General features: G+C 40.3%; 1 protein-coding gene across 1 annotated transcript in view; it reads left to right on the top strand.

Moving 5' to 3' along the window:
* kcnt2b (potassium sodium-activated channel subfamily T member 2b) overlaps positions 1–13,601 on the top strand; it is a 44,143-nt gene that overhangs the window by 21,212 nt on the left and 9,330 nt on the right. The window contains exons 11-18 of the mRNA XM_015058568.1: positions 4,267–4,431; positions 4,869–5,005; positions 5,836–5,899; positions 6,740–6,848; positions 10,225–10,333; positions 10,467–10,523; positions 12,011–12,163; positions 12,238–12,491. Coding sequence (XP_014914054.1) covers positions 4,267–4,431; positions 4,869–5,005; positions 5,836–5,899; positions 6,740–6,848; positions 10,225–10,333; positions 10,467–10,523; positions 12,011–12,163; positions 12,238–12,491 — 1,048 coding nt within the window. The remainder of the gene's footprint in view (positions 1–4,266; positions 4,432–4,868; positions 5,006–5,835; positions 5,900–6,739; positions 6,849–10,224; positions 10,334–10,466; positions 10,524–12,010; positions 12,164–12,237; positions 12,492–13,601) is intronic.

Genomic DNA, 13,601 nt, shown 5'->3' with positions numbered 1-13,601 from the left:
GCACATAAACCCGTTTGGTGTGAACGCACCATCAAAGGATGCTAAATGGTGAAGCAAGGGGCAGGTATGACCTGTGTTAGAATGACCTAGTCAAAGTCCATACATAATTCCAATTGAGGATTTGTTGCATGTCTTGCTATTATGTGGGGGGGAAATGTATTTCTTGTTGGTTTATTGTACAGCATCCCAATAGAAAGTTGTGATTTAACTGTGTAAATGTTGAAGGGGTATAAATTAAGTTTTTATGGTGTTACATAAAAGAGTACAGGCATTATTCAAGTCATGTTAACAAAAGCTATGTTGGCTTAGTTAGCGGTGGAATCCCTGAGGCAAGAATTTGTTTTACTCTAATGTGTTTTATTAAAATCTGAAAGCATAAGACAGAATTATATTTCAAATATAATTCAATTTTTTTTTCTCTGGCTAAACCAAGAGGAAAAAAAATCACAAAGATTAATTTAGCAGTCACTTTGTCACTCTCAAAAGATTATTAGTTTTTTTAATATGCTCAAGAACATTAACGTTCCTCCCCTTATCTCCAATAATCTTGTATCTCCCCTTCACACAATAATTGGATGACTCACAGCTTCCTACGTAGATTTACGACACTATTTTTATTCAGAGAGCAACAAGAGAGTCTTCCACACTCACTCGATTTCCTAAATCCCATCCCTGTCTCTGAGCTGCTCCATAAAAGGAAAATTTATGAAGGGGACTCAGAAAAGCTGTTTACACACGTATGGGGGCCGATAAAACACCTCGACAAATGCATCGGTTTGATGGTTTCCCAGCGGTTGTTCATCAGGGCTGTGTAAACCCGGAGGTGGAAGCTGCGCCTGTATTCCTCCCAGTACATGCAAAGGTGTTAATGGGATTCATTCCCACTGAGCAGATGTTTTCATGTGGGTTACCTTCAGTCAGAGCGGCTCTCTCCGGATCGAGACGCTCCATAGACGCACGACTAATAAGTTATAGGACAATCATGAGCTTCGCTGGTAAACTGGACTGTTTAATTTTTTTTTTCCTTTTTTCCTTTAATTTGCAATAACCTAAAACCAATTTTAGCACCTGACAGATTCAATAGTCATTCAACTCAAAATTCATTTATTTCCAGCAGAAATGAGCAATTTTACTTACCCACAAGAATACTTAAATCGACATCCCCTGTTGAAATAACTCTGTGTTTACAAGTTGTGTGAGTTTGGATTTTAATTTCAAATATACAACACTATAATATTAAAATCAGTCTTGCCTGTGAAACCATTCAAAGGGCTATTCACGTCAACTAATGCAACCCAAATGATGGTTCTTTTTTTATTATTATTATTCATTCTATTTGAAGATTCGGGACTCCATGAATAGTGATTTTCCCTCACAGATTTCTTGCACTTTTTCATGTTTTGTTAAATCAAACAAACACATATAAAGTAAACTTTTTTATTTTATTTTATTAAAGTAAAAATAAATCTAAATCCAGACACAAGTTGAAAATTTGTTTATGCCACCAGCTTGTGAAACCCTGAATAAACTAACTAATAGCCAGACTCAAGAAATTACTTCAATAAAACTTACATAAAGTAGGCAAAAAAAAATAAAAAATGATTTGAATAGATATAAACCTAGGGTTTTCAGATGGGTTGTTTATGATTGACTATTAAATGGCTGGTAGTTATACGTTCGAGTTTGAACTTATACGAGGTTTTCACTTTTACATATTGGTGATAAATGTGGAAACAAGTAGCCAGGATGTAGTAATACAAAAATAACAAACATTTTTAATAACTCAAACTTGCTAACTAAAATACAAAGGATTGTGACGATATTGAGACTAGAGCCGCTCAATATGTTGAACAGAAATCATCTTTGCAGTATCAATATTTTCAATATCTAAATCACAGCAGGTTGTTTGCAATATTTGGTTGGATATTACATTTAAAGTGTTTAACCTTCTGCATACAGGTAATATATGAATGGACTCCAACTGTTTTACAAGTGTTTGACTTAAAAGCCTGAATTACTAGTCATTCATGAGTCATATTTAAATGCTTTTAAATTACAGTACATTTATGAACACAGTACTTTCCAATGCTTTAGAAGAAAACTGTGTAATAATGTGGCCATGGCTAACCGTCAATTTTTCATTTTAAGAAAAAAATGATGTTGTGCTGATCTTAAATGTGGCTAAATGTAACTGTGTTGATATATTAAATGTTACAACTGCTTGCCCTACATCTTTAACTGGGACTGAATCCCAGGCTAACATGATCAAAAGCTCTCTGTATTCCAGCTGGGCCGGGTTGATTGCACAAAGCCCTCATTACAACAAAAAAACTTTAGTTTCAAAACATTTTTCTAAACTTGGATGAATAAATTTATGCAAAACGTTTCTTTAACTTTGATATCTCATGCTCTCCACTTCCCCTCCACATCTTTCATCCTTAAATACCCTGTGACATTTAGAAACTGGCCCCTGCTGGCCCCCATCCTGAGTGTGCGTGTGTGTGTGCGTGTGTGTGTGTGGTTGGGGGTGTTTGTGACTCAGTGTGTACCTCTGTCTGACCCTGACAGAGGTACACATGGTGTACAATGGTCTGGGCTGCAAACAGCCACAGGTCACACCTGATTTACTGGGTTTTCTTGACAAATTGCTGGAGTTTTAGAGGTTGTGCCGCCTGATGGGATTGCAAAAGTCTACAATATAACAATTAGATATGTCTGAAGGAAGATAAAAAGAAAATACAACAATCCCGTTGCATAAAAGTGTGTATTGTGTGTAAGTGTGTTTCAGCAGCCAATCTTCTTTGGTTGGAGTTTATCAGTTTATCAGCTTTGCAAAAGTTCATCACATCCCATCGCCATCTTCAGGTGACCTCACAGATTTACTGTCAGATTTAGACTCTGGCTTTGGTATCTAAAATTTGAAGTCATCATTCAGTTGTTTTTGGATGGACGCTTGTGTTGAGAAATAAAGTCCATCTTTATCTGCAGCTTTTTTTTCTTTTCTTCTTTTTTTCTTTTTTTTTTGGCGAACACCGACTGAAAATGTTAACATATTTATTCAACTGCACAAAAACCCTGTGGTTTATCTAAAATAAAGCAAATCGTGACTATGCGATCGCTCTGCTTTTGTGGGTGAGGTGTTGTTTTGATAATTAATGTTGTTTATCTGTATAGCATGCCTTTGTGAATTGTCAGTTTCAGTTTCATCGGACCGTGACTCATTCTCCCTCTAGTCAGATAAGGATAAACAGACAGTACTTGGCAGAAATTTCTGCAGCTCTTTCATTGTTGTTGATGACCTTTTGGCACCCTTCCTGAACTCTGTCTTTATTGACTTTTTATCCAGGATTCGGATGCAGCCGCCGTCATTTTCTTAAATTATTGATAACTCCCTTTTCTCTGACATGAAACACTGCAAAGCTTTGGACTCGACACTGCTGAATGCAGAACTTAAATCAAAAGGTGCCTCATAAAACGCTGTAAATTAAGGGTGTGAAAACGTTTCCGACCACTTGTTTACTCCACCATAGCATTTTTTCTTTTCTTAACAAATTGTCCTACTGGTAAATATGTTTGTTTTTGTTGACCCAAGTTGGTTTCCATTTTTCCATCACCAAAATGTTGAGTATAAACCGGGGTGTGTTTAAACACTCGATAGAGCCGTTGCATATATGGCTAACAATGTTTTATTTTGTCTGAGGCACAACGAACACTTGCAAGAAAAGAAACGGTTAATTACAAAGATGTAAGATCCGATATTTTTTATTATTTGTCCCTCATTGCAACGATTGCTGCTCCAACGGAGGATCCACATCAGAGCAATCACCAGGGCTTCTGCTTGTCAGTGTCGACTTGGAGTCTGTGACCTTCACATTGAGTAGATTTGTGTGTGTGCGCGACAAACTGAAGTGTGTAGGAAACTCTCGTCATTCCTTCAGCACTTCATTTTCTCAGATTTAATACTTTCTACCATCCGTCGCTCCTCCTGTTGCACCAGATAACATCTGTGCCGTTTCGTCTGAGCCGCACTAATATTTCCATTACGCGTTTCTCCCTGTTAATGTGCGCTATCACATTCCACTCACCCACACTCCTGAAATCTCCACTTATCTTAATTTGCCCCCAAACACTTTCCCTGATCAAATGGAAACACCACACACTAGGCATCGTTTTTCTTTTCATATACCACCTGGGTCTTTGCTGTATTCCAGCTAACCTAATCCGCTCCCCATCTGTTGAATGTGATAAATGTCGTCCTCGATGCAGTTCGAGCAGCTGGCCTTTCTGTGGATGGAGCGGCAGAAATCCGGAGGCAACTACAGCCGCTACAGGGCGCAGACGGAGAAACACGTGGTGCTGTGTGTCAGCTGCCTCAAGATCGACCTCCTCATGGACTTCCTCAACGAGTTCTTCGCTCACCCTCGGCTTCAGGTCTGCTTTGAAGTAGGACACGGAGGTTTTCCAGGGGTCCGCTGAATGTGTGGTAGTGTGTTTGTTGCCTATAATTAAACATTTCCAGGAGCCAAAAAAGCAGCCGAGGGCATAGCAGGGGATTAATCCTGCAATAGCAAGGATCCAACTCTGACTTATTCATGCTGGAGCAGCTGTGAGTCCGTTTGCTGGGAAGGTGTGAATATTTACTTGTTTTTCTGGGGATCATCTTACTTTTCGTTACTGAGAGCAGAATGTAGATGTAGGCTGAGTATGACTTAGACATTTATTTTTTTTTTACGTGAAATTTGGCATTAAGTGAATAAATAAATACCTTTTTTGACTTTTGGTGGCCTCTGCAAGCGTCCTTGCTTCGAACATAAACGTCTAAAACCGTTGGGCTGTGTTTTTCCTCCTGTGTGTGTGTGTGTGTGCAGGACTACTACGTGGTGATCCTTTGCCCTGCAGAGATGGACGTCCAGGTTAGGAGGGTCCTTCATGTTCCTCTTTGGGCTCTGAGAGTCATCTACCTGCAGGGGTCTGCCCTCAAAGATCAAGACCTTATGAGGGCCAAGTGAGTAATCACGGCTGGCTGTCTTTATTAAAAGCTTAATTACAACAGTTTTATTAAACTGGGGAGATATGAAAAGCGCCACAGTGGTCAATAATGTTTAATATGCAGCTCAGAATTAATTCTTGAAGTGTCTGGAGTCCAAAAGTAACACCTGTAATTTCCAACCCCCCACCCCCCGAGTTCGGATACAACGTCGCGGGAAGCATTCATACCACTTGAACCTTTTCATTATATTTAATGCACAAACAACAGCTGAGAGTAATTTACACACACTTTGACTCTATGCGCTATTTAGGTAACTTCTTATTTCAATCAGTGGCACTCTATTTTATCTTGGAGCATCAGAGTAGAGGGGACTGAAAAAAGATGCAGGTCGCATCTTTCAAGTTTTTACTCGCTTATTTCTTCTCTCCTTTATGATTCCACGCTTTGTGTTTATCTGTCACTTAAAATCTCAAAAACATGCCATCAAAGTTTGTGGCTGTGACGAAATGTGAAAAAGTTCAAGGCGTATTGAATACTTTCTTGCAAGATACTGACTTGCAAATGAAACAAGTTCTGCTAGTGTCACGGAAAAAAAGCCTCCTTGTTTATTCCCCTCACCTCCCACTATCTCGTCTTAAAATGGTGTGTGCGATAAAGTTACATTGGTGCATTTGTTGTTCTGTCGTCCCACTTTTTTCCTCTTTTGTCCTCTCTGACAGTAACATGACAACACACTTCTTCCTGTGTCTCATGGCCTCCCCCGATTCTCTCTTCTTCTTTCTCTCCCTCCCACTCCGTCTGCCTCTCTCGCTCCTGTGGCTGCTGGCTCTACTAACTACCTGCAGGATGGACGATGCTGAGGCCTGCTTTATCCTCAGTAACCGGTTTGAAGTGGACCGCATTGCTGCTGTACGTGCTTCAACACTTCCCTGTTTGATCCTGACTCTCTTCGGCATTAATCGTGGCTAAAGTTTTTTTGCTCTTCCTGCAGGGATTTTAAGCATAATGCTATTTTTATTTCACAGTCGTCGTGAAATAAAATGCCTTACCATCCATCCAGATCTTTTGAGGAAAATGGATGATATTTGGTTGGTTACTGATGGTTTCTGGGTTGTTTGTGCTCCTCGGCTAAATTCTGATCAGATGATTTTGAAATGGGGAAAAATGGCTTTCCCAAAGCCCAGACCCCAATCCTCTAGAAACCTGCTAAGTGCCCTTAAAAGCTCAGGGTGTATCAGAAAATCAATCAATTTAAATGAACTCTACCAATTCTCCTTAAAGGAGTCCTGAAATATTCAGTCAAGTCTATGGATGGTGAAGTTGGAAAACTTCTGCACATATGAAAGGAGCTGTCTCTGAAATCATTTTCAAAAGGTGTAACCAACGAAGTATTTTGGTGGAGTCTAGTTCAAGACATCACACATTTTATTCAATGGATATATACTGCATGACTTTCATCCTCTTCAGATCGAATAAGTGCTAAGCTGTAATTGTAAAGCTTTATGCCATTCTTATTTTCGCACAATTTTTAAAAGACATCCCATGACCTTCATTCCACTAGTAATTCTTCACCATCTTAACAAATCTGACTACAAGAAGTCCAAATTTCATTCCTCTATAACAGTCTGATGTCTATTATGATCTCATTGTACCTTACCGTCTCTCTCTCTCCCTCTCTCTTCCATCCCGCTTTCTGTGATAAATGCAATTCAATACGCTGTTTTTTTTGGGGGGGGGGGTGTTTGCCAGGACCATCAAACCATCCTCCGAGCCTGGGCAGTCAAAGACTTTGCTCCAAACTGCCCCCTGTACGTCCAGATTCTCAAGCCGGAGAACAAGTTCCACGTCAAGTTTGCAGGTGGGCAGAGAGTGTGAAAACGAAGAGGCTGGCATTGTTGGGAAGCAGCCTATTGTTTGAAATAATATTTCTTCCTAATCTTGTTTGGAAGCTTATTTCGTGTGGTTTGTGCTTCTCCCCCGTCCCCCCCCCCCTTTAACAATGGAAACACTTTGGCCCCCAGCTCTACCTGAACCCATCCACTTGACTTTTTATCCTAAAGCATGTATTTTCCCTCGGAGTGCCCATGCAGCCCTATCTCTCCTCCCAGCTCAGAGGAAGTGTGGGACAGATTGGCACAGCTTGCCTGTAAGCCTTTTGCGAGTTTCGAGCGTTGCTCTTTGGAGAGTCTCCATCTCCATCCTGCACAACGGCAGACACCAGTCAGTCATCTGTGAGTGAACGACAAGGACCTGCGCTCTCTCTCGCGTCCTTTCTTTCCTCTTGCACATCTCTCTGCTTGCAGCCCTGGACGATCTGGAACCCAATTCAGTCCCAGTCGTCTCCACTGATGATTAATGTTTTACTCTGCCACTGTAGCAAAGAAAATCCCCCTCTTTTTGAAGAGTGCTGCAGTCGCGCTAACCTGGCAGACAAGCCCTCTCTGCAGGGTAATCCTCCCGCAGCGCTGTTGAAACACTTCGCAGGCAGGCCGGGCCTTTAGTTATTAGCAGGGCAGGAATTGTTGTGCACAGAGAGAGTTTCATGTTCATCCCTTATCACGCCTTTTCTTCAAAACGTGATCAACACGCAGCTCTGCGGGAGGAATCTTCTGCTTGAAGTCTGAAAACTCGTGTGTGAACAGCTTTGATGTTTTTTATTCTCACATGTCCCTATTGTATTAGTTTACTAAACAAATGACTAGCTCAATGTGCTTTGCCTAATAGCTTGTAGCCGTCCCCTCTTTGATGAAGCAGACGTTCAAAGTGTAGCAAATTCGCGATTTCTTAATTCCTTAATTTACTCTGCATTGTCGTGCTTCGATGAGGAAATTTTTTAGAAAAAAATTGAGTTTATTTTGTTCTCCGAATCCCGAAATCACAATAGCTTGATTCACAGAGCGCGCAGTCACACGGACGTCAGTGTGAGTACAGATGCCAAATTTTGACATCACTTAGAAAACACTCCTGAAGTGATGGTGTGGGAGGCATTAATGAGCAAGAGATACACCATTTAATTTGATCTGCAAACTCAGCCTAATGGGAGTTGAACATTCATTAGAAAAGATCAGTCGCTGTGATGCAGCAGCAGACACAGCAACGTCGAGGAACAATACGTGTCCTAACCCGGCTCGTCTCTTGGTTATTCATCCAATTTCTATTGAGCAAAAATATTCTCTTGCCCCCCAAGCGTGCTCTGCTTAAGTAGCTACACACTGTTAAAAGCAGCCCACTTATCCACGCAGTAACAAAGTTACTGATTTAATTAGCTAAGCCGGTGGACCTGTGGTCAGGTCCTAATTGCACTGTTTCAGACGGCGCAAATAGCCATATTTGCACTTGCAATGAGTCATGCAGCGTACATGGAGGCTTCGGTCTAGACGTTTCATCCTGGGCTGAAGCGGAAAACACAAAGAAAAGAGCGGAGGTCTTTGGAGCAAGAATGAAAGGGAAAAGGAAATGTGTGTTTATGTGTGTGCGTTAGGACAAAGTCTTTGATTTAGTCTTGAGGTCTTAGTTCAGGAATCTGAAGGATGCGCAACCATGATAGGAAGAGGAATAACCAGATCGTGATCGTAGACAAAGAACCAAGGAAAACACCGGAGGAGGAATAAAAAGACAGTGGCTTCTATCTCTGCATTCTTGGAATTTGAGCTATTCAGTGGAAATATGTGCATGACTACAATAACAAGGACTGCTCCATAGAAACTACTTCATTTATTTATTTTTGTCTTGTCCTCTGCAGCAGATGCCCATTTCTCTACACAGGCTTTAACTTTAAAATAAGCTGACAGGCTGAATAGCGGGAGACTACAGCACATTTTGTGTGTGCGCTGCATTGTGATGTGCTGATCTGAGCCAAAGGAACATTGCTACTTAATCAGAAGAATCACAGTCCCTTGTTTTGTTTTGTTTTTTTTTGTTTTTTTAATTGACATGTTTATCACCTAGTCACCTTCAGGCAGTCACACGTCTCATTAATTTTAACACAAGCTGCATTTCTATCTTATATGACCATCTGCTTCTTAGATTAGCAGCCGACTGAGTGCGATTCTCCATCTCGGGCTTTGATGCTCTGTCACCAATTATAGCCTAATGTGGAGCACATACTGTGCTTTTACTGCCCAGATCAACTGTGTTTCTTAAGAGGCAGCCTAATATGCCTGTGCACTGAGCTGAAGACAGTGCAATCAAAAAATAAATATCCAGCACAGGACATGGATTCTCCTTTGGCTCCTTTTCACCGGTTGTCTCTCTACAAACATTAGCCGGTCGATCAGATTTTCCTTTTCAAGAGGAGACTCTGAAAGGAATGTGTGGTCTGTGTTTGCTCGGGTTGTGTGGTTTGACCCACGTGGCTCCATTAGGTGTTAGCTGATGAATGTGTCTGAATACTCTCACCTGTTGCTCCAGCTTTCCGTCTCTCTCCAAACTTTAACAGCGACTTGAGATTCCTCCTCTTAGCTGAACAAGCTGTGGGTGGAGTTTTGATTGAGCCGTGAGTTCGATGCGCTCGGTTCTTCATGCTTTGTGAACGTAAACAGCAGGTCAGTGGCAAGTGCAGGAGATGCATGCGAGTGTTTCGTGGCTTGCGCGGCGGCAGCATGTTGTTGCCACGGCGCTTCATTGAACCCGAAACTGAATCCAGCAGTTTTCTCTTGACAACAGAACGTTGTAAGGGAGGACAACGCTTTGTGTGTTTTTCTCAATTTTCCATATTAAAGACAAAAACCTCAGGAAAGTAATTCTATGTACCATTTACTATGTAATAATTGTGCAATTTTGAAATTGAACAATTTGTACAAAAATTGTTGTACAAGTAAAGCCCACCAAGCTTTACTTTTGCCCCCGCCAGGCTAAGCATTGCTTGTTTATTTTAGTTTTTTTTTTTTTTCTTTTTTAAATGTTTGCATTTTGTAAGGCTTTATAGTTGGTGTTCAGGTGTTAATCTTCCAATCTTTCAATAACACTTGATTATCAAGTGATATTTTCAAATTTCCTGTCAACTTTAAATATTTTTTAACTCAAAAACAGGACGGGCCCCTGGATGAATGACTGCCCTAACACCCAACCACCGGGCTCAGCAGGTTTTCTGGGGGAAACATTGAAAATTTATTTACTAATTTATTAGATTATGCTTTCACTGTGACTTGACTCATTTAATAACTCTTTGGCACTTTACTGAAGCCTATAAAAACCTTAGCTGACGTGTCTTTAATGTGTTTCTCTGTCTGCAGATCATGTGGTGTGCGAAGAGGAATTCAAGTACGCCATGCTGGCTTTAAACTGTGTGTGCCCCGGCACCTCGACTCTTATTACTCTATTGATTCACTCCTCCAGAGGACAGTGAGTTTATCACCTTTCGTTCATTTATTTTGTCTAAATGTTGATATTCCCTTCACGACCAATAAATGAACCAACAAAACAAAGCTGCTTTTGTCTTTACATCTTTTCTTTTTCCATCCCCCCCGTTTCTTAGAACTACACCCCAAGAGGCCTTTAAGCAACGTGCCGGAGCTTTTCAAGCCCTTAACAGGTAGAAAACAACAAAATAAAAAAGATAATTATATTTACTGTGGGACGCCTTCATGTATGATGTGAATCCAAAGGATTTTCGGTCTTGTAGCACAAATATTTGACAAATAGTTTTACTGAAAACATAAATTTACCTAAATTATCAAGAGGGTAAAAATAACTGAAACGTGACAAATGTAAAGTTTTAAACATTTTTTTATAGAGAGTAAGTAAACATAAAACTGTGAGAGTCTTCTTGTGTCACATAGCGCTAAGAGCGTCTGACTCTGGAGGAACTAAACAACCACAAAGGGTCATCAGAAAGGTTTACAGCACATTTCTTTATGCAGGAACTGTTATGATCATGTGTCATAGTTGCTAATTTAAGTTTTATTGTAGAAACACTTAGACTATCATCTTTTAAACAGAAGTCCAATATGGGCAGTGAGTTGCATGTTGTTAAAAAGCAAATTGTGCTTTTATAACCAGGTATTTTGGGCTAACACTATTTGGTTGATTTCTACTCTGAATTACTGAATTTCTACAAAGTGTCTTGCTGGCAGTTAAACTTAACATGCTTTGTTGTTCAATAAAAAAATGTCTCGGTTGTTAAAAAGCTTGTGAAAGATGCCAAACCTCTTTATATGCTCTTCATAGAGCCATTTTTCCATTTTACTTATAATGTTCTGGTTAAAGTTTCTGCTACATTCACATTTCAAGCAGAACTGGAGTTTTATCGTGGCTAACTTCACATTTCTTCCTGAAGCAAATACTTCAGGAACAATAGTACACTGATAAATAGAAATTCAGGTTTTATTCTTGGTATTATAATGCAATCAAAAATAATAATAAAAAAATCTGACCAAAAAATACATAATTATTGTTTTGTAAGGCAACTGCACCTGAAGTAAAGGCATTTTTATTCAAATTCAATCTGTTTCAAACTTATACAAATGTTTATTTATTCAAAAGCAAGGAAACAGAAGTGCAAACCCGCTTGCTAAATCCAACCTATATGTTAAATTTAAAGAATGTGTCGATGTGAGAAATCATCTTTATCTGGACTTGACGCCATCTGGGTTTTGGCTCTGATGGTGACTAAAACTCGGCATCCTTCTCTCCTGCCCCACAGCCAGTTCCTGTAAATTGAACATTTTTTAACACTCTATTTATATGGAGCCTCTTTTCTTCTGCAGACTGTCCACAGTCACACTACCTCCACACCGTTGCTTCTTGTTGTCACCTCTTTAGCCCCCGCGTGTAAAGCCGCATCCCCTCTGAGAGAGCTGGTGTGCTCTTGACAGTACGAATGACTAAGCCGGAGCTGCGGGACCTCGTCTCCCTCCACGCCCTGATTGTAGTATTGATTAGCAGCTTAGATAGAGATGTAAGACGTCGCCACTATAACCTTGATGGAACATCCTCTCATGTGACCCTGGGTGCTTCAAATAACACGTATTAAAAGGTCACGCCTCAACAATTCCCACGTGTGTTTCGGTTCTGTCTCAGGGACGGCGGCGCAGGTTCAGCAGACCAGTGGCACCGAACGTACAGACGCTGCTCAGCCAACGAGGTGCATCACATCCGTCTGGAAGAAAGCAAATTCTTTGGAGAATACCAAGGAAAGAGTTTCACTTTTGCGTCCTTTCATGCACATAAAAAGTGAGTGAAAGCACCACTACGCGCTACACATTGACATCTATCGCTCAGAGCTGATCAGGCCTGCGCGGTTGCAGGTTTGGCGTTTGTTTGATCGCAGTGCGGAGACTGGACACCACAAACATCCTGCTGAATCCCGGGCCGTGCCACATCATGGGGGCTTCCGACACATGCTTCTACATCAACATCTCCAAAGAGGAGAACTCGGCGTTTGTCAGGGGTCAGAGGGAACCGTCCTGGGGAGGCACGGGAGGAAACTCAAGAGGAGTCCACCAAAGTATCTACCACGGACTCACCCGCCTGCCTGTGCACAGCATCATCGCCAGCATGGGTCAGTAAGGCAGAATGACTGCATGAAATCTATCTCGGTGTTTTCATCATTCAGGATTTGACATCAAAACTGTCTTCATAGCTGTGCTGCATTTTTATCAGCATCTCCACACATTAGAATATCAATGGGAAGGAAATTTATTTCTGCATTCGAAAATGATAGGGTTCGGTTATATGTTTTACAGATTTGCACTGTGGTGCCATCAGTAGCACTGCAGCCCTGCATCTAGAGAGTCCTCTGTTTGAATCCTCACCCAAGTAAGAGTAGAACTACTTCAACATGTTTTTACTCAAGTAAAAGTAAAAATGTAAAGTAACTGTTCAAATTACATAATCAGATGGACCAAAATATGTATAAAGGTAAGAGGAAATTTTGGTATTTTAAGAACCAAAGTGACAATAATTAATATAAGTAACAAAAAATATAACAAATTCAGGCAAAAGAGGGTTTTTTTTTTGTTTGTTTGTTTGTTTGTTTGTTTTGTTTTTCCCCCCAAATCAGTTTATTTCAATAAAAAAAGTACAACATTTTTACAAAAGCTGTAGGTGTGTGTCTGTCTGGTGGATTTTTGATTAAAACTTGTTTTTTCATTCAGTGGGTAGAGAATCCAGAGATTTTACTCAAGTAAGAGTAGAGATAATAAAATTATAATAAAATTTCTACAGCAAAAATAAAAAGTACAGTGTAGTAAAAATGCTCCTTAAAAGTAATTTTAAAAAAAAATTACTCAAGTAAATGTAATTGAGTAAATGTAACCAGAGTTTACTATCCAACTCTGGTTTGCCATGCATGGTTTGTTGTGCAGTTTTATCTGCTACATGTTTTCCTTCCACTCAACTTTTGCTTAATTTACTTGAATACAGCCCTATGTGAATAACCAGCTCCTGTAGCAGAAGCCCTATTTGTTGCAAGCCTCCTTATGGAGGCTGTCACTGACTGCAGAGAGATTGGCATGGCAGAATGTTTGTAGTTATTAATCCTCTTTTCTTGGGTCTTATTTGCTATGTTCTAGTCAAAATTAAAAGCAATAAATGCTTGAATTATCTCACTGTGCTCCTTCAATCTTTATATGAGTTTCACTTTTTAAGCATATCACTGAAACATGTTGAC

The sequence above is a fragment of the Poecilia latipinna genome, unplaced genomic scaffold (genome assembly GCF_001443285.1).
Source record: "Poecilia latipinna isolate Pla-1442-1.1 unplaced genomic scaffold, P_latipinna-1.0 Scaffold1552, whole genome shotgun sequence".
NCBI lineage: Eukaryota > Metazoa > Chordata > Actinopteri > Cyprinodontiformes > Poeciliidae > Poecilia > Poecilia latipinna.
The sequence above is the reverse complement of the archived record's forward strand: the minus strand, read 5'-3'. Positions and strand labels throughout refer to the sequence as shown.